Source organism: Gopherus flavomarginatus, chromosome 14 (genome assembly GCF_025201925.1).
Source record: "Gopherus flavomarginatus isolate rGopFla2 chromosome 14, rGopFla2.mat.asm, whole genome shotgun sequence".
NCBI lineage: Eukaryota > Metazoa > Chordata > Testudines > Testudinidae > Gopherus > Gopherus flavomarginatus.
The window spans coordinates 1204746-1231784 of NC_066630.1; the positions used below are offsets into that span (position 1 = coordinate 1204746).

The 27039-nt window shown below is 46.8% G+C and overlaps 1 protein-coding gene across 7 annotated transcripts in view; it reads right to left on the reverse strand.

Annotated features, from left to right (window-relative positions):
* Positions 1-27039, reverse strand: part of ZFHX3 (zinc finger homeobox 3) — a 301533-nt gene that overhangs the window by 20485 nt on the left and 254009 nt on the right. For 6 of the 7 annotated variants that reach the window (XM_050922216.1, XM_050922217.1, XM_050922213.1 and 3 more), the window contains 4 exons: positions 24467-24600; positions 24038-24238; positions 14318-14420; positions 6808-12228 (listed from right to left, as the gene is read on the reverse strand). In XM_050922216.1, coding sequence (XP_050778173.1) covers positions 6808-12228; positions 14318-14420; positions 24038-24238; positions 24467-24600 — 5859 coding nt within the window. Of the gene's footprint in view, positions 1-1222; positions 1374-6807; positions 12229-14317; positions 14421-24037; positions 24239-24466; positions 24601-27039 lie in introns of those variants that run through there. The other variant, XM_050922215.1, reaches the window with a different exon arrangement.

Sequence of the window (27039 nt, forward strand, 5' to 3'; positions counted from 1 at the left end):
GCAGGGAGTTGGGTGCTGGTGGGGTGTGGGATGCGGCAGGGGCTCAGGGCCGGGAGTTGGGTGCAGGAGGGGTGTGGGATGCGGCAGGGTCTCAGGGCAGGGAGTTGGGTGCAGGAGGGATGCGGCAGGGTCTCAGGGCAGGGAGTTGGGTGCAGGAGGGGTGTGGGATGCGGCAGGGTCTCAGGGCAGGGAGTTGGGTGCAGGAGGGGTGTGGGGTGCGGCAGGGGGCTCAGGGCAGGGAGTTGGGTGCAGGAGGGGTGTGGGATGCGGCAGGGGGCTCAGGGCAGGGAGCTGGGTGGAGGGGTGTGGGATGCGGCAGGGGGCTCAGGGCAGGGAGTTGAGTGCTGGTGGGGTGTGGGATGCAGCATGGGGCTCAGGGCAGGGAGTTGGGTGCAGGAGGGGTGTGGGGTGCGGCAGGGGGCTTAGGGCAGGGAGTTGGGTGCAGGAGGGGTGTGGGATGCGGCAGGGTCTCAGGGCAGGGAGTTGGGTGCAGGAGGGGTGTGGGGTGCGGCAGGGGGCTCAGGGCAGGGAGTTGGGTGCAGGAGGGGTGCGGCAGGGGGCTCAGGGCAGGGAGTTGGGTGCAGGAGGGGTGTGGGATGCGGCAGGGGGCTCAGGGCAGGGAGTTGGGTGCAGGAGGGGTGCGGCAGGGGGCTCAGGGCAGGGAGTTGGGTGCAGGAGGGGTGCGGCAGGGGGCTCAGGGCAGGGAGTTGGGTGCAGGAGGGGTGTGAGCTCCAGCCTGGCATCACTTACCTGGAGCGGCTCTGGGGCGGCAGCGGCACGCACCAGGGCCAGGGCCCGGTCCTGGCCCCATGCTGCTCCGTTCCAGGAAGCAGCTGGAACCGTGTCCCTGCAGCCCCTGGGGGAGGGGGAGGGGGAGGGGTTCCGAGCATGCGCTGCTCTTGCCGCTCCTCTAGGTACCTCCCACGAAGCTCCCATTGGCGGCAGTTCCCTGTTCCTGGCCAATAGGAGCTGCGGGGGGCGGTGCCTGGAAGGAGGCAATGCAGGAGCCCTGTGCCTCCTTCCCCCTCACTCCTGGAGCGAAGGGGCAGGCTGCCAGCTGTTCCAGAGAGCAGCACGGGGCTCGCAGCACCACAGGGGGCCATCTCGCGGGTAGGCGGGTGGGGGTTGCGGGAAGCTTGGCAGGCCACACACAAGAGCCCCGCGGGCCGCGTGTTTGAGACACCTGTGATAAGCACAAACAGTGATGGAGCAGACCTTCGCCATGGCTGAAATTGCTTTGCCACTGTCAGAGAGTGGAAAAAGTCTGGTAACCAAGCAGGAAAAAAGCCATGGCTTCTAGCATAACTTCTAATGAAGGGTTTTCTGGACTCCAGCAGTGCTGCCCTAATTTCTTCAGCTGAAGACATCCTGCCCTAGAAATTCAGAAGGTACACTGTCAGGTGAACACCCTGCTGTTTGGATGGGATAAAGGATCTTGACTTGAGGGAGGTGGAGTGGATGATCTTTGGAGAGAGCCAGAACCAGCTGTGCTATATCTAGTGTGGCACAACTAAGGTCACACTAGCTTTGTCTTGTCAAATCTTCCTGACTCTTGTGCATTGAGGATCCCTGTCCGTTCTCAAACAGAATTTTAGACACTCTTGTTCTGACTTGCAGCAAACTAGTTCATGATAAGCTCATCCTGCACATATCCGAAGAGCCACTGAGATTCAGAGAAACTACTCATGCTGATTTGCAGCCTTCAGAGTCGTGGTTGTTGGCTAAAATAGTGTTTAAGGGTCCTTCATTGTGAATGCATCATTCTCATGGTTTGCTTCCTGACACAAACTCCCTGTCTGTTCAGGTAATCTATCACAACCATAGTATCTGAGAGAATCTGCACTGAATTTTCTTTGATCCATGGGAAATGGGACCTGATAGCCAATCTGGTGACTTAAATCTCTAGCAAATTTGTATGGGACTGAACTCCTCAGGTCTCCATGACAATGAAGACTCAAAGCTCCTAGGTGTACCCCTCAACTCAGATTGCAATTATTAGCTAATGAACAAGAGCAGAGAAAGGTATCCACGTTAAGACATTCTCTGGTAGCACCCATCACAGAAGACAGCCTATGCCCTGCTGAGAGTAAACAAAGAAGGAGCAAGCCTCCTCCAAGACATGAATTACCCTGCGCTAAAACTGGGAGCTTGTAAGCCAGTCTTCCAGGTATGGATGTACCTGTTAGATCAGACACCAGATGTATCTGTCAAAACCAAGCATTTAAGGAATGCCCTCAGGACTGTTGCCAGCCTGAAAGGGCATGCCATGCACTGGTAGTGTTTTCTGGCCATCATAAACCTGAAGCACGTCCTGTGCCTTTACCTTCTTGAGATGTGGAAGTAGCACCTTGAAGGTTGAGGGTGAAGAGGAGGGGTTATGATTTCCAAAGAAGCTATGCATTATTTGATTTTCCTTAAATATTGGTTTAATTCATGGAGGTCCAGGATAGGACACAGGCCAGCATTTCTTTTAAGAATAATAAACTTTTCCTGCACTGTGCTTTAGCACCACACTTTTATGGTTCTTGTTATCATGAGGATTAAGACCTCTTCTCACAATAGTTTCTTCTGAGAAAGTACCCTGAAAAGGTATATTTTGGAATGGCTTTGAACCAAAGGGAGAATGCTTCATTCAATGATCTCTAGGGTCCAACAGTTAAAGAAATGGCTTTCTGTGCTTGGGATAAACAGTTCCTAAAGAGAGGAGTACAACAGGAAGCTGGGCAAGGGTCTAAATCTCTAAGAACTGGTGCTGAGTCCTCCAGCACATGCTTGCTTAGCTACAGCAGGACCGGCCATTGGGTCCCCAGGACTAGATGCCATTCATTAGCTGAGGCTGAAACAACAACTAAGGATGTTTGCAGAATAATTCAAGTCTTTCCCTGGGGAACTATAGAATATAGCACATAGGTGTATAAATCTAACTTCCTAGAAACTGAGTCAACAGAGGCAGGGTGTTTCAGACTTCTTTGGCTGGTTTCAACAGATCTTCATTAATAGGCTAGAAAGTTCTCTCTTTCTTACTTGGAATTCCAAGAATCCACACAAATTCTGTGAATTCTTGACCTTGGCAACTGCAGGAAACTCCAGAGCTACTGCCATTCTGCCCATTTTGCCCCTGAAAGGCCTAGGCATCACGCAGAGGAGAGGAGGAAGTAGTTAAGACAGTCTCATCCAGGGATGAGGATAAAAAGGGTGCCTCTAAAGGCTCTCCCACCAGTTCCTCTTCCTCCTCTGAGGTAGAGTGACTGAAGCATAAATACTGCAAGGGATGCAGAAAGAGCAGGCTACAGGATCCAGACAGGAGCCTTAGCCTTATCTGGAAGAAGAGACTTCCTGGGGAAAGGAGACTCTGATCTCTTATCATCGCTCTCCAATACAAGAGATGGAGGATCACAGGCCCCAAAAGCTCTCTCTCTACTCATATTGAGGAAATTCTAGGTAAAACTCTGGAGCTATCCAAGATCCCTTCTGGTGCTCCCCTGAGGTGTACCTGCAGCAGAATGTTAAAGAACCTGCTTTTCTCGATTTCAAGACTTCTGTGGGACTGAGTTGAGATCTGGCAGGAACTGTGGACTCTGGAGTCTGATGGCACTGGCTTAGTCTAGAACAGGGGCTCCTGTTGAGGACTCCTCCATATGGTGCCAGGCAAAGGACAGTTCTGGAGACAGCGTGACAAATCAGAAACCATTTGACACATCCTAAGAAGAGCAGTCAGGTGCAGCACTTAGGGCAGGTCCAAGTCCTCCAACATGTCCTCCTCCAGCATCTTCAAAGAATGGTCTCTCTTGTTCCTTTTTGGCCATGCCAGTCTGATGAGTGTTCTCAGGCAGATGAGATGACCATTCTGAAGAAGCCCTATTCTGAAACCCCAATAGTCCAGGGAAACCACACTGTGCTCCAGCTAGACTCAATAGTAGGGTCTTTGCTAGAGCACTTTTTCTTACTATGTGGCTTCCTCAAACCACTTGCACTGTAGAAGGTGCTCTACCTAGCTCCATTCAAAGAACTGCTGTAATAACTGGGGCCTAAGAGGCAAGGTATTTCCAGCAAAGATAAGGAGGTGTTAGTACCATTATATAAGGCTCTGGTGAGACCTCACCTGGAATACTGTGTGCAGTTCTGGTCTCCCATGTTTAAGAAGGATGAATTCAAACTGGAACAGGTTCAGAGACGGGCTACTAGGATGATCCGAGGAATGGAAAACCTGTCTTATGGAAGGAGACTCAAAGAGCTTGGCTTGTTTAGTCTAGCCAAAAGAAGGCTGAGGGGGGATATGCTTGCTCTTTATCAATATATCAGAGGGATTAATATTAGGGAAGGAGAGGAATTATTTAAGCTTAGTACCAATGTAGACACAAGAACAAATGGGTATAAACTGGACACTAGGAAGTTTAGACTTGAAATTAGACGAAGGTTTCTAACCATTAGAGGAGTGAAGTTCTGGAACAGCCTTCCAAGGGGAGTAGTGGGGGCAAAAGACATATCTGGCTTTAAGACTAAGCTTGATAAGTTTATGGAAGGGATGGTATGATGGGATAGCTTAATTTAGGCAATTGATCTTTGATTATCAGCGGATAAGTAGGCCATGTGGGCGGTGATGGGATGTTGGATGGGATGGGATCTGAGTTACTGCAGAGAATTCTTTCCTGAGTGCTGGTTGGTGAGTCTTGCCCACATGCTCAGGGTTTAGCTGATCGCCATATTTGGGGTCGGGAAGGAATTTTCCTCCAAGGCAGATTGGCAGAGGCCCTGGAGGTTTTTCACCTTCCCCTGCAGCGTGGGGCATGGGTCACTTGCTGGTGGATTCTCTGCAGCTTGAGGTCTTCAAACCACAATTTGAGGACTTCAATAACTCGGACATAGGTTAGGGGTTTGTTATAGAAGTGGATGGGTGAGATTCTGTGGCCTGCTTTGTGCAGGAGGTCAGACTAGATGATCACATTGGTCCCTTCTGACCTTAAAGTCTATGAGTCTATGTGAGCCTAACTGTTGGAAAAGCGGGTGGAAATGTATGAAATGGTTCTAGTCACCCGTAACAAGAAACGTGGATGGGAAAAGGTAACAAAAGTGCAACTCAGCCTGTTACAGAAGATTGTTTATAAAAATCAGTAAGAGTGGGGGCGGGGGAGAAGACAGTCTAAATAAATAGGCTTTACCAACACCACTCAAGGACTGACACTGGTACAAGTTTGCTGGGTCTCAGGAGTGGCCAAGACTGCGTGTCATGGCTGTGTTGCTCAGTGAGACTGCAAATATGAATCAACACCAAAGACAAGTTACATTTTCAAATCTTTGGTGTCCTTGTCTGTCCCCTCGTGCGTGTTTGTCTTGTTTTGTCTTCTAAGAAATGGGATTGGACTGTAACTGCAACAATAACCACAGCTTAAAACCATCTCAACTAAGTTATCTTTTTCCCAAAATGGACTGTTATTACCATCTCTAAAACCATCTATGAGACTGTCAAACAGAAGGCGCTTCCTTTTAAAAAGCTCTCTTCAGCTAGAGGGAACGGGAACAAGAGATGTTGTTAAAATGAAAGCCTTACTTATTTCCATTTCGTATGCTTTAAACCCCTCCCCTTTCTTTTCTATATCTTTAATAAAAGGTTAAAGATTTTTAATGGTGCGTTTGCCAAGCAAACAAGCATCCTGAGCTCTCTCTATTCCAAACCCTGGAGCTTGTTTAAAACTGTTTAATGCTGGACCATTTCAGGGTCATGTTAACACCTTGTTAGAGAAGGTGTCCCAGACTCATGCACTATATCAGAGAGTCGCTTCTGGACCTGAATCTCATAGTCCTTTTGGGTCCTGTAACAGCTATGGCAATTTCCTGCAATATCTTTGGGAAATCTTACAGTATTAAGCTGATGTCTCATTGTGGACCAGGGACTGTATGTAGTTCCATGGAAAAGGGAGACCACGGGTGTGTGTGGGGGTGTTATTTGGCAAATTCACTCCTGCTGTAACACCTCCAGAGAGCTACCATGTTCTGGGGAGGCACACATACACTAGTTTAAACTCCATTCACCAGGTGCCAACAAAGAAAGGACTTCTGGAAAAATGGCCTGAGTTTAAACTGACTCCGGGCCTTTTTTCCATGACTGCTCCAGCTGGCGAAGGAAGAGGAACGGAGGGTTCACTGGGGAGGATGGAGAATTCATAGCCTCTGTCTATGGAAAGTAGGCCATAAGGGAATTGTGTTTCCCTTTTACTGCCAACTATTGTTCAAAAAGAATCAGTGGCTGCATGGATACGCATGTAGGTGCTATTGTAAGGCACTCTGAAGGCTGTCATATAAAAAACACCAGATTTTCCATCACCATTTCTACAATGCAGTTTGTGTTGTCAATACAAACATCTGCAATATACTGAAAATTTGGGAGCAGTACCAAATTGAATTTAATGTAAAAAGAATCAACACAAGGGATATTGTATTGACTATATTATTCCTTTTTATATTTAATTCAATAAAAGCTTCAATTTTCATGTTACTTGAAGGTGCTGGAGAATTTACAGGATGTGTCAAAGCAAGCAGAGGTCCTTGCCCCACAGTACACAGGGCCTTGCTCACCAGATATGGAGACACACACAGCGAGTTAGTAAGTCTCTTGCCTTGCTAGAGAACTTGGATTAAGGAACTAGAGGTAAAATAACTACTCTTTACAGCCCACCAAGTAACATCACAGAACAGAGGGTTCATGAACCTGATTTCAGACATTGCCAGGGAAATATCCATTTGTGCTGAAGATGCAATACTAGGGAAAATGTCACATTTGAGCAGAGAGATGATGGTTCCAGAACCCACCTGTGTTGGATGGAGTGAAGCCTGGCAAGGATGGGCTGTTGAGGCCAGGGAGCAAGACTGGAGGGATGCCCTGTAGTGCTGGGTACGCAGTAGGAAGGTTAAGAGCTTGTAGAGGGGTATTATCAAACATGCCCTGCTGTTGAGCTGCCAGACCAAGAACCTCATTGGCTTTTTTGATCCGGTCCAACTCCTGCTGAGCCATCAACTGACGTACAGTAGCTGGGTCAAAGTACTCCTTCTCCTTATCCAACTGGCTTCCAATGGTGTCTTTAACTTTGGAGATATGCTGTTGAGAGAAGATATGGTCACGTACAGACAGCCGAGCGCTGTACTTGATGCCACACAAAGTGCACTCTGTTTTGGGTCCCTCGTAACTTGTTTGGTTTATACCAAAATGCTTGGCCATGCTTAGCTTGGACTTCTTCTCCTTTGCCCTAGCATTCTGGAACCAGACCTGAACAACTCTCTTTGGCAGTCCAATGTCATTACCTAGGACCTCACACTCCAGCATGGTAGGCGTCCTGTAGTCATTAAAGCATGACTTTAGAACTTTTAGCTGGAGATTAGTCATCTGAGTGCGAAAGCGTTTCTGCCCTGGCCGATCCCCACTGTCTCCAGACTTGCCTGCTGAACCACTGGCACCAGGGCTGGGTGAGCAGGGGTCTGCAAGGCTGGAGGTTTCGCTATAGTCCACAGTACCTTCATTGTCATACTCTTTACTATAAAAGCTGGGAGCTGGGCTGACAAGGCCAGAAGACAATCGATCTTCATACTCAGACATTGCTATCATGGCAGCCTTTGTCAGGCCCTCACTAGGTCCTGATGTTGATTTGAGTTCAGTTGCAATCCCTGTTGCACTATCGTTGTCTGCATTGCCTTCATCTCCTGTTGTAGTGTCTGTGATTGCAGTGTTGACAGAAGAGCAGTCATCATTGTCCAACTTTGTTTGGTCAAAGCTCAGATTAACTGAGGATATGGAAGGGCTTTCAAAGTCTTCTATTCCTTCCACTTTAATGGAGGACGGACTAAGCAGAGTTCGAGGTGAGAGCTCCATAGTTTTGCTTGCTGGTGAGAGAGGAATACCCTGACCATCACTACTGGTTGGTGGCAAGTGGGAAAAGCTTGCTCCATCAAAAATGTCCCCCTTCATTTGGAGTCCTCCATCACAGTCCAAGAGCATAGCAGACAGAGTCAAGTTGTACCCTGCTCTCTTAGCCTCATGCCAATGACGGGATCGGATATGAGCTTCCAGAGCCGTCTTTGCTTTAAAGAGAGCTCTGCAGAAAGGACACCGTCTATGGGCTTGGGCAGGCCCCACAGCTCTAAACTGCCCTTTTCTTTCCCGTGCTCGAGTGTTCTGAAACCAAACCTGCACAACACGTTTCTTCAAGCCTACCTCATGCGCAATGTGATCCAACATCTTCCGTGTTGGGTTAGAGTCAAGCAGGTACTTCTGGTACAGAATTTCCAGCTGTTCTGGGGTAATTGTTGTCCTTAGACGTTTATCTCTCTGAGGTTCTTCTCCGCCAGTCCCACTGTCATTTTCCCCAGGGCTTGCACTGGCCTTTTCCTCCAGCTTTCTCTTCAGAGTGTTCATTGTAGATGTTGGGGTTGAGGGTGAAGTGGCTGAGCTTGCTGGAATCTGAGGTAGAGTTCCAGATAGCAGCTGGCTTGCAAGTAGTGGATTACTGGGGTCAAAAAGCATGAAAGGCATATCTAGTGTCCTGTCCAGAAACTGCGGATGGATAAACTGGTTTTGTGCACTCAAAAAATGAAGCTGCTGATGCTCCTGCCAATGCTCAAAGGAGGGAAATGCCAGTTTGCATTGGTCACACTGGTACGGGATTAATTGAGGAGGTAGGTTTGCCAGTTGTTGAGGGGTGGACGTATGAAGGGGCTTGAGGGAAAGATGTGAGAGTTGAGATGGACTTGGGCTTGATTGTGGCAAAGGACACTGGGGTGGCTGTGGCTGTGGTGGAGGCTGTTGTAATGAGGATGGGGAGGATAATGGTGAGATCTTTTGGTGTGTTGAACTTGTCTTCTGTTCTCCTTGGTCTTGCTGCTGCTGAGGCTCTTGCTTTGGTTGCACTTGCTTATCTTGAGTTTGGTTTTGCTGTGTACTCAGAGGTTCAGATTGCTTTGGTTTCTCATCTGTAGCTTCTATTTTAGAACTATACATGGAGGAGTCATCTGCATCAGCTGTGAGCTGCACGAAGGCTGAAGAGGTTGCATTAGCTGAAGATGTGGGGGTGCTGTAAGCTTGAGAGGGCATTGGTGTGCTGCAGGAAGAACTGGTTGGTGTCAACAGCTCCATTGCATCCATAGAGTCTTCATTCTGGCTATCGTCCTGTCCATCCTCATCCTCATCCTTATAACAAAGCTTTTTCTGGTGTTTGATAAGATCAAAAATGCGCTGAAAGACTAGACTACATTTTTTGCACTGGTAGTTTAAGTTGCTCGTTCGAATGTACCTATCATTTGTAAGCTCCCGCCGTTCCCCATCTTTTCCTTCTCCTTGGTTCTCATAGTTTTTCCTAGCTTTCTGACGGGCGTTCTGGAACCACACCACTATAACACGTGTAGGGAGGTTCAGCAAATTAGAAAGTTGTTCAAATTCATCATCCTTTGGATAAGCATTAGCATCAAAAAAGTCCTGCAGGACTCTGAGCTGGTAATCAGTAAACCGTGTCCTGGAGGACCTCTTGCTTCCCCAGTATTCGTGCTTTTGAGGTTCTGGAGAGGGAGGCCGTGAGTCTATCTTCAGTTCTTCCAGGCTGGTAATTGGAGGATTGCTGAAGTTGTATGGGGAATCCTTGTTGCGCTGGCGTTCTTTAAACAGAGTGTTTCTAAACCAGTGTTTTATCACTTTCTGTGGCAGTCCGGACTTGTCTGCCATCTCTTTGATCTGTTCCTCACTGGGAGAGTTGTTAATATCAAAATACTGCCGAAGAACTCTGAGCTGGTCGTCTGTGATCCGAGTACGTGGCCTCTTGTTCTGCTGTTGCTGTAGAAGGCTAGGGTTGAGTTGATGTTGATACAGCTGAGCCAGGTCTGCAGGTAGAGGGTCTACAGGACCAAGCTGAGGTGGTAACTGGGCAGGTAATGTTTGTAGTGGCATAGTTTGCATCATAAGTGGTGAAAAGATGGGCAGCTCCATTGGCATAGAGAGCTGGGTGAGTGGCACAGATGGCTGGGCTGGTGCGATTGTAGGAGAAGTAATAGGTGGAGCAGAAGTAGGAATGGCAGGAGTGGAAGCTGGCTGAGGAGGTGCTGTGGGGAGTGGAGGTGGAGGAGGAGGTGGAGGCGGTGGTGGATCTGGAGTCTGAGGTCTCAGTGGATACAGTTTATCATAGTGCTCTCTGTACTGCTTGGCAAACCTCTCCAGCTGCTTAAAGGGGAAGTAGTGTTGGTGAACGTGCTCTTGGTGACTCTTTAGAATGAGGATGTTTGAGAAAAACTTGCCACATGTGTCACATTCAAGCTTTTCCAAGTTCTCACCCTGCTCTGTCTTCCCACTTTTCTTTTGCACCTTCTGCTTGTTCTCATTGTACTGAATAACCAGCTCAAAGCCAAAGTTTTCCAGCAAGGCTTTTGTGGCATTGCCTCTTGCATCAGATGCAATACGTGGAGGAAGTAGGGAGGGTTCTGAACTATTGCCTGGGGCAAAGTCCTTCTTGTCTTTGGGCTTTAGGTTGTCAGGCAGAGACTCCTTAGACAATGAACTGTTGTCTCCCCTCTCTGCATTTTCCCTTTCCCTCTGGGTGTCTTTCTCCTTCTCCTTGATAACGGATTTGTTTTTTTTCTCTTGATGCTGGCTCTGTTGTATATGGACAGAGTGAGGCTGTGACAGAGAGAGCTGGCCTTGCTGCTGTTGTAATATCTGCGTATGGCTCTGCTGTGGGAGCTGGACTTGAGCCTTTAAATCTTCCAGCAAATTTGGACCAGTACCAGACAGTGTCAGAGCGCCACTGGTCACAGGCAAGCTAACTTCTGGGTTGAGCTGGAACTCGGCACTGGGGATGTAAAATGGAAACAGAAGATGCTGCTGTTGCTGAAGCTGGAGCAGGGTCTCTGTGGCCATGGGGAAGTGTGGTAAGAGAGCAGGGTTGAACAGCTGAGACTGCAGGAGGGCAGCCTGTTGCTGCAACTCTTGCTGTAGGTGGGCCTGGACTTGGGCTTGCGCCTGTGCTAAGGTCTGAGCTTGTTGCTGTTGCTGCTGCCTGGATGCAATCATGTCTGCCAGTTTCTTCCGGTTGACATCCTTCGGCTCAGAAGGAGAGGAGATGTCAGCGCTAATGGGGTTACTCGACGGGGGAATTCCCACACTCTCACTGGATCCCTGGCTGAGTAAACTAGGGACTGGAGCTGTGCTAGCATTGCTGGTGTTGGTGGTTGTGAAGGTATTAGAGCTGCTAGTACTCACGGGACTTGATGTGGATGAACCCAGAGAGATACTGCTATTACCAATTCCATTACTATTGCCACTGCCACTAGCTGCCTCCAGCTTGGCAGCTCGAGCCTTGGTCTGGTGTAGGACAGACCTCATGTGGATCTCCAGTGTAGAACTCTGGCTGTAGGCCACATTGCAAGTGTTGCACTTAAAAGGTTTGTTATCTGGACTGCTGGTAGGTTCAGGTTGCCCAGTAGCAGACTCCTGAAGGGCTCTTTTCAGTTTATGCAGATGAGAAACTGAATTGTAATGGACCAAAAGAATGTTCTTTTGTGTGAAAGATTCTTTGCAGACCGTGCACTTGTATGGGCGAGATGGATCGAGAAACTTCTCCATGGTGAAATTAGGACCTTTCCTGAAAGGTAGGGCCCTCTTAGGTTCCAAGCCTGAGTCTTCTTGTACTGACCCAGAATCACTGCCAGTAGGACTCTGTTTATCTTCTAGGTCACTCTCTTCCTCTTTATCATCTTCAACAATGATAGTATGATCGTCAGCCAGCGAAGGATCACCCATAGCTAGGAGGTCTCCATTGACCAAAAGCCCACTGTAAAGCTGCTGAATGTCTGCTTCACTCAACTCCAGATGACTTGTCTCCAGGTGCTTCTTCAGAGCTTGGAAGGTTCGGAAACTGCGTTGGCAAAGACAACACATAGTAGCTGCTCTAATTACATGGTACTGAGAATGAAGTTGCAGCTTCTCGATGGTTTTGAAGGCCAGGCTGCACTGGTTGCAACGGTACTTGTAGACATGGCGATCGGACACTGGCAGTTGGGGCCGTTTAGCATGAACTTCATTGAAATGCGTCTGAAGGGCGGAAGAGCTTTTGAACACTTGGCTGCACCCCTTCTTCCAGCAAAGGAAGCCAGAGTCCTCTCTGGTGGAGCTCTGATCGGCAGGAACAGGTCTGGACTCTTCACTGTGCTCTACGCTCTCAGATGACAGAACGCTTTTTCCGGAGTCCTCAGAGGTCTCTGAAAACAGAACCGGAACAAAAAGGGTGAAGTGATGCAAGGAAGATACAGTTTAGACGGGGCTTGTCTCTGTCACTCATTTACAATTAAAATAAAAATATAAATCATTCATTTCTTAATTTGGATCCAATCCAGTACTTTCTTCCCCCTGGCCACAGAGGCATTTTCCTTCACCTCTACTTCTGCTGAGGCTGTTACTTCTCACCAAGTATTTTGTTAGCGCCCCCCATGCCCAAGATTACAGCAGCCTATGACACAGCTCAAGGCCCTCTCATAAAACATACCTTCCCCTTCTGTAAGCAGGCTAACGCCGCCATAAGAGTGTGTGGCCATCCCTCTCCATCAGTCTTGGAAGGAGGCCATGCCCCCTCGCTACATGCCAGCACATTATCCTTAGTGCAGAAGGACAGAATTTCCCCTAATATTCAGCTTAAGTTTTCACTTTCTTAACTTCACCTCATTATCCATGTTATGCCCCACTACACAACCCTAAATAATTCTTCTTTCACCTGGACTTTTACACCCTTTGACTATCCGTGGACTGTACACATCTCCCACATGATGTTGTTCAAACAAGCTGGGCATATTCACCCCCTTTAATTCCTCCTCAAATTAAACCCTGCGGTCCCATAACTATCTTTGTTACTTTTCCTTGCTGTCTCAGCTTGTCAAAGTCTTGCTGATAATGATGTGCCAAGAACTGAACGTGATATTAAGGTTCAGGTCCACTAACACTGCAAAAAAAGAGTGAAATTCAGCCCCTAATGGTCCCTACTCCACTGAAGGCTGCTACGCCCCAGGAGAACTCAGCCTTTTGGGGAAGGGAAAGCAGCTGTTCCACTGCAACCTTTCCTCCAGGTTCTACCCAAGAGAACAGAGCAGTTCTGGTAAGGGAGAGACACGCTTATTGGTGGAAGCTGAGGAGGGGATTTAAGGAATCAGCACATCTCCAGCAGCCCAAGCCATGCCACTGGTGTCCTCTCTGGAATGGTGCTGTTCACATGCAGGCCCTGTGGCAGAAAGGAGGTGGTGGTTGTCTTAATTCCAAACTACCTTATAGATCTCTCCCACTTTGGTCCCTGCACCAGGCTTGCACTGACAGAATCTGGCCTGGAGACTATTGCCTCTCCATCTGGAGACTAGGGACCTCACCTATGCACCCAAAACTGTAGTGTCTTTTTTTTGCCACCATATCACACACTAGAGTCAGGACTAAATAGCTGGCCACTGTTACTGGTAGGCACGACTTTACAACATTATACAGTAATAAAAAAGGCCAATGTAATTTTGAGCTGCCTTGCTAACGTGCCTCAACTGTGGTGTTACTTCAGTGAAATTAGCTGCTTCCTGGGCTGTATTCAAGATAGTGAGCAAAAAGGTAAAAAGTTTTAAATCTCACTACCAATTCTCTGAGTCACCCAGTATCAGAATTTCTCATGTCTGAAGAGGTATTTTAGTTCTTGTTTTAATACAACATCCTTTCCAAAAATTACTGGTTCTGGTTCTCTGTTCTGATGGAGAAGGATTTGAAACAAGCCTGGGGATCATTCTAAGCTACTTTTGGTCTACGCTAGTTTGGGGATCATCTGGGCACTGGACCTGCCCATGGCATAAATTAGAACACCCTCAAGATTGCTCTGTTGTGCACGGCTGTCAGTGATCCCCAGGTGCTGTTCTGACAGTGGGGGATCAGCCATGTGCAGAGACACTCCAGTCACACGCTTTTTTCCGACCATTGAGCCAACGCTAGTAGGAATGTGAGGTAGGAGCTGCTCTGGTGGCTCATCATCACTCTGAAGATTTCCCTGGAGCAGAGCAAATCAGCTCCAACATGCCCATAAATCAGGGCCTCAGACACAATGTTTATAAAATCAGTTCATTTCTGACCTAAGCAAACGTGTCCATCTGGAAATCCTGTTAGATCTCCTGCTGTCTGCAGTTGTCTTTGAAATGAATGATCTGAGGAGAAACTGCATGGGCAAGGGATAGCAATGAGGCCTTTTTCTCTCAGTGCATGGGAAACAAGAACAGTAAGCTGCCACAATTCAAAGCAGGATGATTTTTTTCAGGTAAGAGTTAAGTAACTGACCAGCCTTCTTCCCCGGCTCCTCTGCATTGGTGTTTCCATCTCTGTCTGGAGTGGCTGCTGGGAGAAACATACTGCTGGGCATCATCACTTCAGGTGTTGTCACCTGAGGAAGGAGGGATGGTGGGGAAAATGGGAGAGAGGAGAAATAAAAACAAAAACGTTTTTAAAATCTTTAAATAAGCAAAATTAGACATCAGCAGAAGTGTCACTTTTCTTAGCTCACTGAAGACTCCTGTTTATTAGACAAAGCTCACATCAGTAAAAAGTGTTTCTACAGTTACATTCTGGACATAATTAGCAGTGCACACTCGAAGAATAATCTTATTATTAATATTTTTCCTTTATGTAGAGTTCAGACTTTGATCACTGACAATGTTTTGTCATGGGCTGTGAAACTTTTTGTGCAACCAATTAGGTAGATAAGTTGAAAGGCCCACCTTAAGCTGCTGAAAACATAATAAGGCCCTAATTAAATCATACCTGTAAAGTACATTGTAATCTTGAACTAGGGAGCACTACAGCACTATTTTCAAAGTGTATTGATGCATAAAAAGGAGGGGCATGAGAAAGAAGAGTACAAATAAAGAGAGGTGACAAGAGAAAGGATGAATAAAGAAAGACTGAAAAGAGACGGCAAATGTCTGAAACACAAAACTTTTGTAATCCCTTCCATGTTCTGACTGTTGGAAAGAAAACAAGTGTTTACTCTGGCTCGCTTCAAAATTCTGTTTGCAATCAGCTGTGCTCTCATCAGCCCAAGACCCAGAGCCACGATTTTTACAAGAAACTAGTGATTCTGGATAGCTCAATTTTTGGAAGCCTGATTTGAGACACTTCCAAAGAAGCTTGGGTTTCAGGCTTTGCACCTTCGTAAGATCAGGCCCCCATAACGTAATTGAAGTTGGGCATCCAAAATCACTAGTTACTTTTGACAGTCTTGACCAAAAGGTCTAGTTCTTTGCCCAGTGCTTAACATCAGGCATGCAGCAACAAAACCCTATGTACTTCTGAGCGCCACACACCTAGCAACTTAAAGGCTGCTCTTCAACAGTGCTCCCCAACACAGCAGCTCAGGAAACCATTCAAGACCATTGTTCCCACTAGTGCAATCTCATAACACGGCCACATACAGGAGCTCACCCCACAAACAAGTGCTTGATGTCAGTTCTGCTGCTTTGATTGTCTGTGAGCATCCTCTCACCTAGATGCTAAAAGGAACATCCTTACCACGCCCTGAGTTCTTAGTGATTGAGGGAGCAGCAAACCCAAACGGACTCACAGTGCTATGCTCTGACACTGCCCTTTTCCAGTCACTGACTGCTGGGAGAACATGGCACGCTGTAGCCAGTGCTAACCTGTCACGGTCTCTAGTGAAGCTACAAAAGGGTCCCCTTCAGGCCAGGCAGAGGAATGGACTGATCCTTGGATTTCATGGCATAACAAATGATGCGATTACTTTCATACAATATAGCTACCTACCTTCTTCTAAGCAAACTTAAGTCATAGGCCACAAGGTGCATGCGGGATAACTAATGAAATACTAGCAAAGTCTGTGACTAAGGTATAGCTGAAATACTGTGAACTCTAAATAGGACATGATGTCTTCCTCACCGGCACTGATGTAAACCCTATACAGCATGTGTAGGGAAAGAAGGTCTGATCCAGCCATGCTCAGGTTCATGGGGAGCAGCAGCACATACATGGACAGCCTCACACGATGATCTGATTGTGAGAGATCTCGGCTGTCAGACAGCAGAGGGAAGGGATGCTGCGACTGCTCTGGCTACTCACACAGCTGTGCAAGGTGAGCTGTGCTTCATTTGTAATGAAAGAGGTGCTGGAGCTCACGTGATGTTTTTGCTTTGGTAACTGACACAGCAAGCCCAGAGGTGCCGGGGCTCTGAACGGCCGAGCCTAGCAGTTCTGGGACTCGGCCCTGGCACAAATTGAGCACTGAAGGTGAGTGATACAGACACAGCATGTGTGTTTTACAGATGTCTGCACCCTATAAAGGCAGCTGCCACTGATGAAGCACTAGGAAAGGGGTGGAGAATGCCAAACTCATTCCATCTTTTATTCCAAAGCAGAACATTTCTGAAGGCTGTGGCTGGTGAGTCCAGAGGGAATGCAAGAAGTGAAAGGTCACCGATTAATTCATAGTAACCAGACTCAGAGGAGGGGGAATGAGGTGGGAAGCAGAGGAGGAAAGACAGAAAGAAAGCAATGTCCCTCTCAGTTTTATCAGCAGGGAAAGTGCTTTCCCAGGATCTTTAGGAATTATCAAAAATAAATAACAAGAAATTTAAAAAACCCCAACAGAGTAGAAAAAATAAAATTATCTAACACCTCAGTAGCACATCATTATAGAAAACTGTGGGCTTTTTATACACATTACAGTAAGGCAGTCATCTCCACTAACAGACTCAGTACGACGGATCAGTAATTGTTTTCATACACTTTAATTAGAAAAACTCAGATGGCTATGAATAATAATGGAAAAGAGAGACTTTTGCACTTGAAAGGTTGAAGTCAATCAAGTGTGAATGACGGTAAAAAGGAAAAAAAAAAAAAAGACACCAATTCATCAGGGCTCTGTTGTCTCGCCGTGTCTTTAATCATAATTCCTGATTGGGATTCAAGAAGGCAGTAAGCAGAGTTTCTTTGTCTGACTTCACCTTCTGTCAATTAACTCACCCCGAAATATAATCATCAACCTCACATGCTCCTCTGCATCTTAATCTGGGCCTCCAAACCAGTAAATCCTGCCCCTCTATGTGCTTAAGTAACTACCTTTACCTACCTGCATCTCCACAGCCTCAGTTCTCCCCCCTTCTCCCTCTTTCCTCCCCCACACCCAGAAAGGGCTTTGCTACAGGAAATTGTTATAAGGCAGAAAATTCCTAGAGGAAACTGAGACAAAGGCAGAAGCGCAGGAAGTGAGAAATTGTGTGTGTGTCTGTGTATTCAGGACAACGGCAGGCTCTCCCAGCAAGCTATGCAAGGGAGCCACTGGCAGGTGAAACCCTGAATGCAAAGCTCCATGCTTGGCTCATTGCTTGATCTCCCCACCTCTCAGTTATTTGCCAGCTCAGCTCAGCTGCCCTCTTTGCTGCAGCCATCTTCCTGATGGGGGCTTCCCCCCTCCCACACCCTGTGTGTCTCCCGGAGGAAGTTGCCTCACCATTCATCAAACAGATCACTTGGCATACAGGCTGGGTCTCAAGCCCCCATCTTCATCTGTTTTCTTTCCACACGGGTAACTCTTTGAGGCAGAGACTATGGCTTCCTGTAAGTGCAGAGAGGGCCTGGCGCACACTGGTGATTTCACAATACAAATAAATAATCAGCGTATAAGGTGAAAAGGAAGGCACTGAATCCTGGCTGCCAATCACAGATAACCAGGTAAATGATTTATGGTTCTGTCTGTATTTAAATGGTGTAACTGTCATGGGTGGAAGGGCTGTGGAGGGTTGAGTCTTGTAGGGGAAGTTCACTTATATGCTGTTTCATGTGCTCACAGGTGGTCACCTCCCATTCAGCTGGTCCAGCAATAGCTGGGAACTAACCTAGCTCCAGTCTTCCAGACTCCTAAACGCTTGTATTTCCTCATTCAAGTTCCTCGAGTGCTTCCACAACACCACCATCATACGAACCAATATGAAGGTATTAAAACAACCCTAAGGTATGTATACAACCGCAATGCATCACTGTGTCCGCTTGCTGGGGTAACTCTAGACTTAGTAATTCTATGTACTGGGGCAGCACCGAGGAGCCCCAGCCATGACCCCATGGTGCTAGAAGCTGTACAAACTCAGAACAAAGAGATGGTCCCTGCCCCCAAAGAGCTCACAGTCTCCCTCTAGCATTTCCCTATTGCTTCTTAGCCACACTCATTGTACCATGTTCAAATCAGATTGTCATCCCCTTGGAGTTAGAGTTACATTTTTCTATCTGGGCTGAAAGTCACCTGCATGTTTCAACTCTAGAAAATAATTATCTAGTTCACTCTTGGAATTTCTAACCTGCCCATCCCCACAGTATGTAGGCATGTGTCCTAGGGGACCATACGCTAGCACTTCCTGGCTCTCTTGTAAGTCAGTCTTCTAGACAATGTTATCGTGTAGGCTATGAATGGTATCACCTACACAGGAAATGTATACCCAGTACTATCAGACCTTAATATGTTTCCTTCCTATCCTAGCAATGTCTCTCATGCAGTTTCCTGCTGCCCCAAGATGAAATTGGCTAGTGAGTATTTATGCGAGGGGTGAAAGTGGTCCCTGGTCTTTGTAGATGCTGAGAGCCCACTACTCCAGTTGAAGCCAGTAGAAGCTATAGGTGCTCAGCTTCTCTGGAAAGCAGGCTCCAGTATGTGTACCCGGTACCCCAAATCAGTGGCCAGTTTGGAAAAATTTGGTCCAATTGCTCAGTGTTACAAAGAGAGCAGAAATTGAACACAGATTTCCTCTCTCCTTGTCCTGTTTGTCTCCCTTAAGACTGTCCTCTCTCACAGAGACTAAGCCCGAATGCTAATCCTCAAGAAAAAATGAGCTTGCTGCTGTTTTTGAAAAGGACTCCGTAAGCTGCTTCCTCAGAGGAGACAGTCCAAAACGGCTGAGAGAAGTATGATCCTTCGGTGTGGAAATCCTGCTGAAATTGGGCCACACCCACACTCTTCAAGTGACAGCGCTGGAGAGCCTGTTGTAAGAGCCGAATGTAACAGCTCAGGGAGTGGACAAGGGGCTCAGTACAAACTCCAGTCTGCCAGCAATGCTGTGCTCAGTAAATGGCTGTTGGTCCCTGTTCTCACATTCCCCTCCTCCCACTTCCACACACCATACCCTTTTCTAAGGCTCAGCAAAGCTTATAGTTGGGGTTTTCAGAAAGCACTGCTTCACTGAGGCCTGAGCTGTGGTGGCTAGGATTCTCACTGTCTCATGGTAACACATCCGTACAGAGGTTCCCATCTTGGCCAGTCTCTCCTCTATTCTGACCCTACATACGTAACATGGGTCTTGGACACATCAAAGCCACGTACCCACCTTTGGACAATGACAAGAGATCAAGATTCTATACATTAGCTCTGCCTTCTCCCAGTGGCTGCCTCTGCCTGTCTGGGACGCAGGTCCAAGCCCATGGAAGTTCTAGGTAGCTCTTCATGAGCTCCCTCAACATGGCCAAAATAATTTAGATTTAAAAATAACCTCTCTAGCAAGGGTCTGAGGAAATACATTAATATCCCCTCTGTCCATGCAGGGGGGAAATGCACATGCAATGCAAGGTCCCCGAACCAGACAAAGGAGGGAATTTCCATTACAAAGAGAGAGAGGGGGCTGGAGTGAAAAGCTTCATTAGACTCAGAAAGGCAAAGCGATGGCAGTATACCAAGGTCACTTCTAATTTAGACCATCTAATTGGCAAACATGGCTCCAAATGGCTATCATCTCACAGGGCTCAGAATTAATGAAGCCCGATTATTTTCATTACCTTCATCCGAGATGGAGAATGAGACAGAATAAGAAAGAAGGGGAAGGGAGGGGGCAAGAGGGAGTGAGAGAGAAAAACTGACTGACAGCAGAAGGCAGACAGCAGTAAGAGGAGACAATAGAAAAGGAGAAAAGAATATAAAGATAGTGAGAGAGGAGAGAGGATGGCAGAAACAGGAAAGAATTATTTTGGGAGCAAGAGAGAAAAGAAAAAGATGAAAAGAGAGCTGGCGACAGGGAACAATGGAAGGACACCTTAAACACCGGACAAGAAAAATGACAACAGAATTCAATGGAGGCGAGAGGGATTTAGGGAAAGATAAAGGAAGCTGAGAGAGAGGCGGGAGAATTCCCTATTACTGGAGGCTGCCTGGGAAGCAGTCCCTGCTCCTATTTCGAGCCCATCAGTCTTGTCAATTGACTATGGAAGTGAACTGCACTTCACCCTCATTAAGGAGCTCTTGGCCAAAGCGGTGCAGGTCCAGGACTAGTGAAGTGGCTGTTGTGTGGAAAGACGACTAGACTAGTTTACAGCAGGTGAAATGCCACAGAAAACAAATTTTAAACACATTTATTCACCAGTGTAATCAAGTGGCAGCAGTAGAAGACTGGTGCAGACGGACTGGGGCTGCATGGAATGTTTCCTTCAGCTGTCAGGGTCTCTTGGGAGCGTCACTTACTGTATAAAAACTCTCTAGATTATGTCCTCCCCATCCATTAGATGCTGGGGTTGTTGCACACATGCCTTTGAGCTCCGGGACCTCTACATACCAATCACACACGTTTCTCTCATGCCTCCCCCCCCCCACTGATGGACTAGCAGAGTGTCTTGAGAGGATCAGTTCTCAGAAAGGAGGGCTAGTGCTCTGGCTATTCCCAGCAGGACTGTCCCAAAGTCACCCAGACTGCTTGTTGATATGAAAGGGAGAGGGACAAGAAACACACAGATATGAGATGCAGAGCATAAGCAAGCAGCTGTTACTATGGCAACAGACATATTAGACACTGCAGGTTCCTGAAAGGCGTCTGATAAGGTATTATTAACTTGAGCCTCCTTCAAATACTGAACGCAAAGACATCGTGTCAAAAGCAACCCGGCTCCCATTTATTGGGCTGCAATCCATTTATAGTGCATGAGCTGGGTCTCGGTGCCTTCAGATTGAGACAGGAATCTTGGCTGGAATGAGCAAAATTAGGAATTTACGGTGTTCCTGTGTCCACCACAAATGGTTGTTTCTTTATTTTTTTTTAAAAAACATGTTGTTTGCCATTTAAAGCAAAAGGAAAATATCTGCCTGCCCCCCGTTTGCTTTATTCAAAGCACGTAGACCATCCCACTTCCCTAGGTGTTATTTCCCCAGCACCACAGAGAAAAGCAGCCCAGGCTTCATGGACATGAACAAAGAAACAAGTCATGGGACAGGGTCACAGGAGACTCCCATCCTTTCTGATCTCAGCAGAAGGCTGGAACACTCCAGGTGCCCTGGACGGGGGTTGTTCAATCACTGGGTGAGTGAGGTCTTGATCACACACAGAAGGTGCACCAATCTAACTAAATTGCTTGCAGACTAAATGGTCTGAAGAATTCTGTGTATCGATTTAAATAAGGCATTCTTAACCATGACAGAGTGCCCACCCAAGGGGCGGTACCAATTTAACCACATCAGTCTTTAAACCAGTTTAGGTAAACTGGTACAACTTGTAGGTGTAGACAAGGCCTCATAAATTGACCCCATTTCTCTAGGCTAGAACAATGGAGAGCACTCTTGGCACACTGGGGACTCCCACTTGTATGGCAGAAGTTCTACTGCTACTCACTGCTCTCAAATTTCTTCTCTTCATGATAGGGACAAAATATTTTCATCTTCTGTTTGACTCTAAGCTGCCTTAGAATCTCAGTTCTTTGGGACAGTCCTTGAATATAAATGTATACAATGCCTCAGTTCGATCAGGCTCTGTCCTTGTTTGGGGCCTCTCAGGGTGTGTCAACACTGCAATTAGACACCCATGCCAACTGACTCAGGCTTGCGGGGCTCAGGCTACAGGGCTGATTAATTGCGGTGTAGGAGTTTGGGCTCAGGCTGGAGCCTGAGCATTGGGACCGTAAGAAGGGGGAGGGTCCTAGAGATTGAGCCTGAATGTCTACACTGCAATTAAACAGCTCCTCAGCCCGAGCCCCACGAGTCTGAGTCAGCTGGCACAGGCCAGCTGCAGGTTTTAATTGCAGTGTAGACATATCTTCAGTGCTATAAATGTTAGCTAACTAACATTCTCTTTCCAAAGCCCCCGGGTATTTTTTTATTGTTTATTATTGTTTTCACTGAGGACAGAAGTACCCGAATTTGGCATTTACTTAGGGGGGCAGTAATGGGACCTGTCAACACTGTTAGATGTTGATGTGTTCCAAGATCATGGTTCTCACACTGTGGTGCACAGATCTCTCCCAGATGTTCCTGGACCAACACTGATTGCCAGGCACAGCATCCCTTCTGGCACTTAATGAACTATTCTCCAGTGCGGAACAGAGCATTCCTTCAGCCCACCAGGAGCCAGGCATGGCAGAGGGAGGGGGATATGGCAGCAGACTTGGAAGGATGAGAAAGTGGGGGAAAAGCAGCAGAGGGAAGGAGAAATCTGACAAGCAAGGAGGGAGGAGAGAAAAAGACAGAAATCAAAGGGGAAAGAGGAAGACTGGTGCTGGATCAAGATCATGTGCTTCCACAAACTATGCCACCTAAGAAGAAACATGGACCCCTGGACATTTTTTCTTGTCTCCTGATACACATGGATTGGAATACTGGAAAGACAGGTGCACATACAAGATTATTTTTATTTAGTTGTATTGTTGCAGTGCTTAGAAGCCAAATTGTGCTAGGTGCTCCACAGAGATATCGTAAAAGCAAGTGCCCGATCAGCCAGTCCATGAGCGAGAGAATGTCGCTTGTACAAAAAGCCTGTTCAGAATGACAGCTTGAGCACCGCAATGTTAGAAATGTAATAAAAAGGACATTTCCCATCATGTACTGTAATGCTAATTTCCTTCTCAAATCAACTGGAGACAAACAGAATGCTGGATAAAGGCTTCCATCAGAGAGAGTGTTAGAACAAGACTCCCATGTTTGACACTTACAGCAATGCTGTAGAAGGGGAAAAAAAGTATGACAGAAACATCTTGGTACTGAACCAGATTTAACTGATCTCTCAAGTTTTGCTACACTTGTAGAGAAATTGCACTGGTGAAGATAGTCACAGCTGCACAAAGGTACAACCCACCGTGGAGAAACAATTACAAAAATTGATCTATTTCTAACTACATGTTTCCACGGAAATATTTGATATTATTTAGAAAATCTCCTCCATTTCAACGGCCTAAAGAACTTTCCACTTCAGAGAAGTTTAACTGACCATCCTTAAAGTTCAATTTAAAAGGAGGCATTTCAAAACATTTTGACAGTGACATTTTAAACAAGGAATTGACAGGATTTTACAGCCACACATTATCCATCTCACATGGGCCAACTACACAATATCCACATGGTTGTTATAGTTGCCTTGAAAAAAGTGATCTATTACTTGTAAAAAGTTACGTTATCTCTGACTGACTGATTTGTCATTGAAGGAACAGATCCTACTACTCCCATTTTGATGAGCATCGATCACTGACTGAAGAGCACAGTGTGAATTCCCCTGAGGCATTGTATCCCATGCCAGCTGCACCCTTGCCTCAAGAATGATAAAATTGCCCAAGACAGTAAACCTATTGCTTCTCCCAATTATGTTTTAAACAGAAAGCTAGTTCCTGATTTCCTGTAAACCATCACTTTAACGACCCCGGCTGTCCAGTTTCATGAGAGAGTTAACATGGCAGCACTTGCTCGCTTCTTCACAGTCACACGAACTGCTGCCTCTCCCACAAGCCTCCACCTAAGACTTGACTTTTGCAGTGACTTTAAAGGGTTGAGGGAGAGCATGTTTACTGAACATTCTTCTCAGTATCTCCACATGGTAACTCTTTCTCCTGATTGTGACGACCACCATGATACCCAAACATGGGCATGAGAAGAATCAAAGCAAGAGAAATTCGTGTAGGATCAAGGAGTGGGATCTTGGATCAGCAGGTTACATCAAAACTAGCCAGTGCCCATGGGCACAGGCAAGGCCCTTTCATTTATGCTAAGACAACTTCACTCTTGCTGGGAAGGCAGAAGGTGCACTTTGGCTCCCAGAGACTTACCGTCATGATGAGTTTTTCAACACAGTCAGGTGACACACTGTGCAGGTGCGTGAGGTGCAGCTGCAGATGAATCTTGTTGTTGAGCATGTCCTGGCAGAGCGGGCAGCGGAGCATGGGCTGCACTGAGTGCTGGGTCATGGCATGTACCCGAAGCCGGTTCACATCGGTGTTACTGTATTTGCAGTATGGACACTGATACGTCTATAGAGATGAAACAAAACATGCTGACTGAATCACGATTGACACAATCACTACTTATATTTCCTCCTTCTTTACAGCTTGACTGCAATAATCTTGTGCCTTTGTCCTACCACTCAATCACCACCTTTTCATCCACTTTTCTTTATCTCTAAACACCTGGGAAGTCAATTAACAGCATCCAGATTTTTATGGCTTTCCAGGAAGTAATGATGGGCTCCTGTGCCTCACCTGCTCTGATTTGGTCTCCTCCGAAGTTTTTGACCATTTAGAGGAGAGGGGTGACTCAGAGCTGCTGGGAAATGACATGCGTTTGGAGGATGCTGGAGACTCTGTCAGCTCCTTGTCTGCCTGGCTGGCTGGTGCTGCAAAGACAAATGAGATTAGCATTAGGACATCCCCATCAGGCCAGCTCTAAAGGGGTTCATGCTGGATGAAAAGATCAGTAATTCCATCCGTGCTGTTGTATTTTCTTGAAACAAACAGTCTAAGGATTTGAAGAGGAGGAACATCTGGGCCAAGTGGCATCTTACTAAACATGCTAGGGAGAAAGTACGAGTTTCTCTCTTGCTATCTGGCATTACTGGCACTAAGAAATAAGGAACTGTGACAGACCCATATAGCTACAAGCAGAAAAGCACAACCACTCACTCAGACTCCCTGGGTCAGTTTAAAATCTAGTAGATGCAAGACAGTCTTCTCCTGTGTTTACATGTGAGATTGGACCACTTGGCCATATGTCAGCGCTCGAGTGTCAGGATTCCCCCTCCTTCCAGGAAGAGTTGCTATACAGAGGACAATGCAGGATGAGATTCCTACCCTGAGTGCAGAAAGGTTCATACACAGCATGCTAAGCATTATGAGGCATTCATTCATTAAAGCCAGCCCAGGGCAGTGGTAGGTGCAACACAGAAGCTTCACATCTGGGTCCTACTCAGTCTCACTTTCCTAGACTGGCAGAGGCTGGGAGTTCAGAGTGTGGAATGCACTCAGCATTTGGGCAGAGGGCATGGCTGGTCTTACCCTCCACCAAGCAGTCCCACTGAAATCCCCAGGAAGTCTGGGTGACAGAGCCTGGCCTATGACCAGTGGTGGGACTGGCTCCGATATGGACACCAAGAATGGCTGTTTAGACAAACCTTAAACACGTTAATACAAAGCAATGGTATTCAAATTCAAATGTATACATAAAAGCAACAGAATCAGAGCTCAATGCAGAAAATATTCCAGGAAATTGATGCTGTTCCCAGAATGCACATCCTATGACCTATAAACCCTGTATTTTGGTAACCTGGAGTAAGTTAGTTTTTAGGACATCTATTATTTAAAAACTAGAAAGACAAGGATATTACACACAGCTCCCCCCCTGCCGAACACACATTCATAACAGTACTATAATCTGTCTTGAATCGACTTCAAACCCATTTCACCTTTAATGGGAGTTATTCATTTTCACTTGAAAGATAATACATGACAGCTGGATATTTAACATGATAGACTGGCAGCTGATTAACCAGGTGCTGTAACGTTCTTAGACTGGTTCCCCCATAGCCTGTTCCCAATCTCTTATTCACACTGTGAACCTGATGCTGTGGAACCAACCACACCTCACTTCAGAAGCTGCAGTCAGTGCACAGCTCAGATATGTCATTCACAAGCCAGAAACCCTTTCAAAGTTACCAAGGTGGGATTTATTCCAAAATGTGCCTTAAAATCGGAAATCTAATTCACACATTTAACAATTCCCCAGCACTAAGCATTCATAAAATAAACAGAGAGCAAAACCAGTTCCAGGAAAAGGGAGTCAGACAGACACTATGAATGGACATAAAAGGACCTGTGTCATTCTCATGGAGAGAGGATTTGATGAATGTTAGTGCTCCTGAATGTGTCCAAGTGATATAGTGGCGAGAGCCAGGACAGATGATTGGCAAGTTCTTCGTCACATAGGTCTGCTAATGCACTTAATTCCTGTCTTGCAGAACCCCTAATATTTCAGTCCTGTGTTCCTACAGTGATCTAATGCCTCTGTGTCAAATTTAAGCACATACCCCCAAAACACGTGCAGGATCCCAGTGTACCATTAAGACCTTTGTGCTGCTCATTCTACTAAAAAAAAAAAGGCCAACACTACAGCTTATTATTGTAAAAGAAGTCAATGCTTTCATGGTAAATCTACAGACATCAGAACGCATCCACCATTGTCTTGCCCACGTAGCAAGAACTTTTATTCAAACCTCCCTTGTGGATCAGAGATGGAGCTGCTTTAAAAAGATTTCTACAGAATTGAAGTTTACTTTCTGTTCAGGGGGAAAGGAAAGTAATCTCACAGTAAAAATGGAGCATCAGGGTTGTGGGTGAAGATGACCTGCCTGCCTGACCCCACGCCACGGGAAACAGTCCTCCAGATCTGATTCATGGTGTGACAGGAGAACAGCACTGAGCCCGGCTGTGCTTCATGAGCCCCCACCCTCCCAAGAACAATTCCTAGCAAGAGCTCCTTCGTCGTGGCAGTGGAAGATGATCCAGTGTTAAATTGCCTTGGCTGGTCCCTGCGTGACACGAGGCGAGAGGCCCCAGTAAGAAGGTGAACTACGGCTGATATTGTCCACTCCTCAGTTTGACCTCCAACATTAAAAGGTCAATCACAATTGGGAAGTCAAGCATCAGGCCCCAAGCTCTGTCTGCACACAGTCAGGCAGCAATTCAAGCACTACTCCCTTCCCTACTCATGGGGACTTGAATCACAGAGCCCTGCAAGATTTACGATGCCCTTCTGGGCTGGATTTCCAGTGAGGCACAGA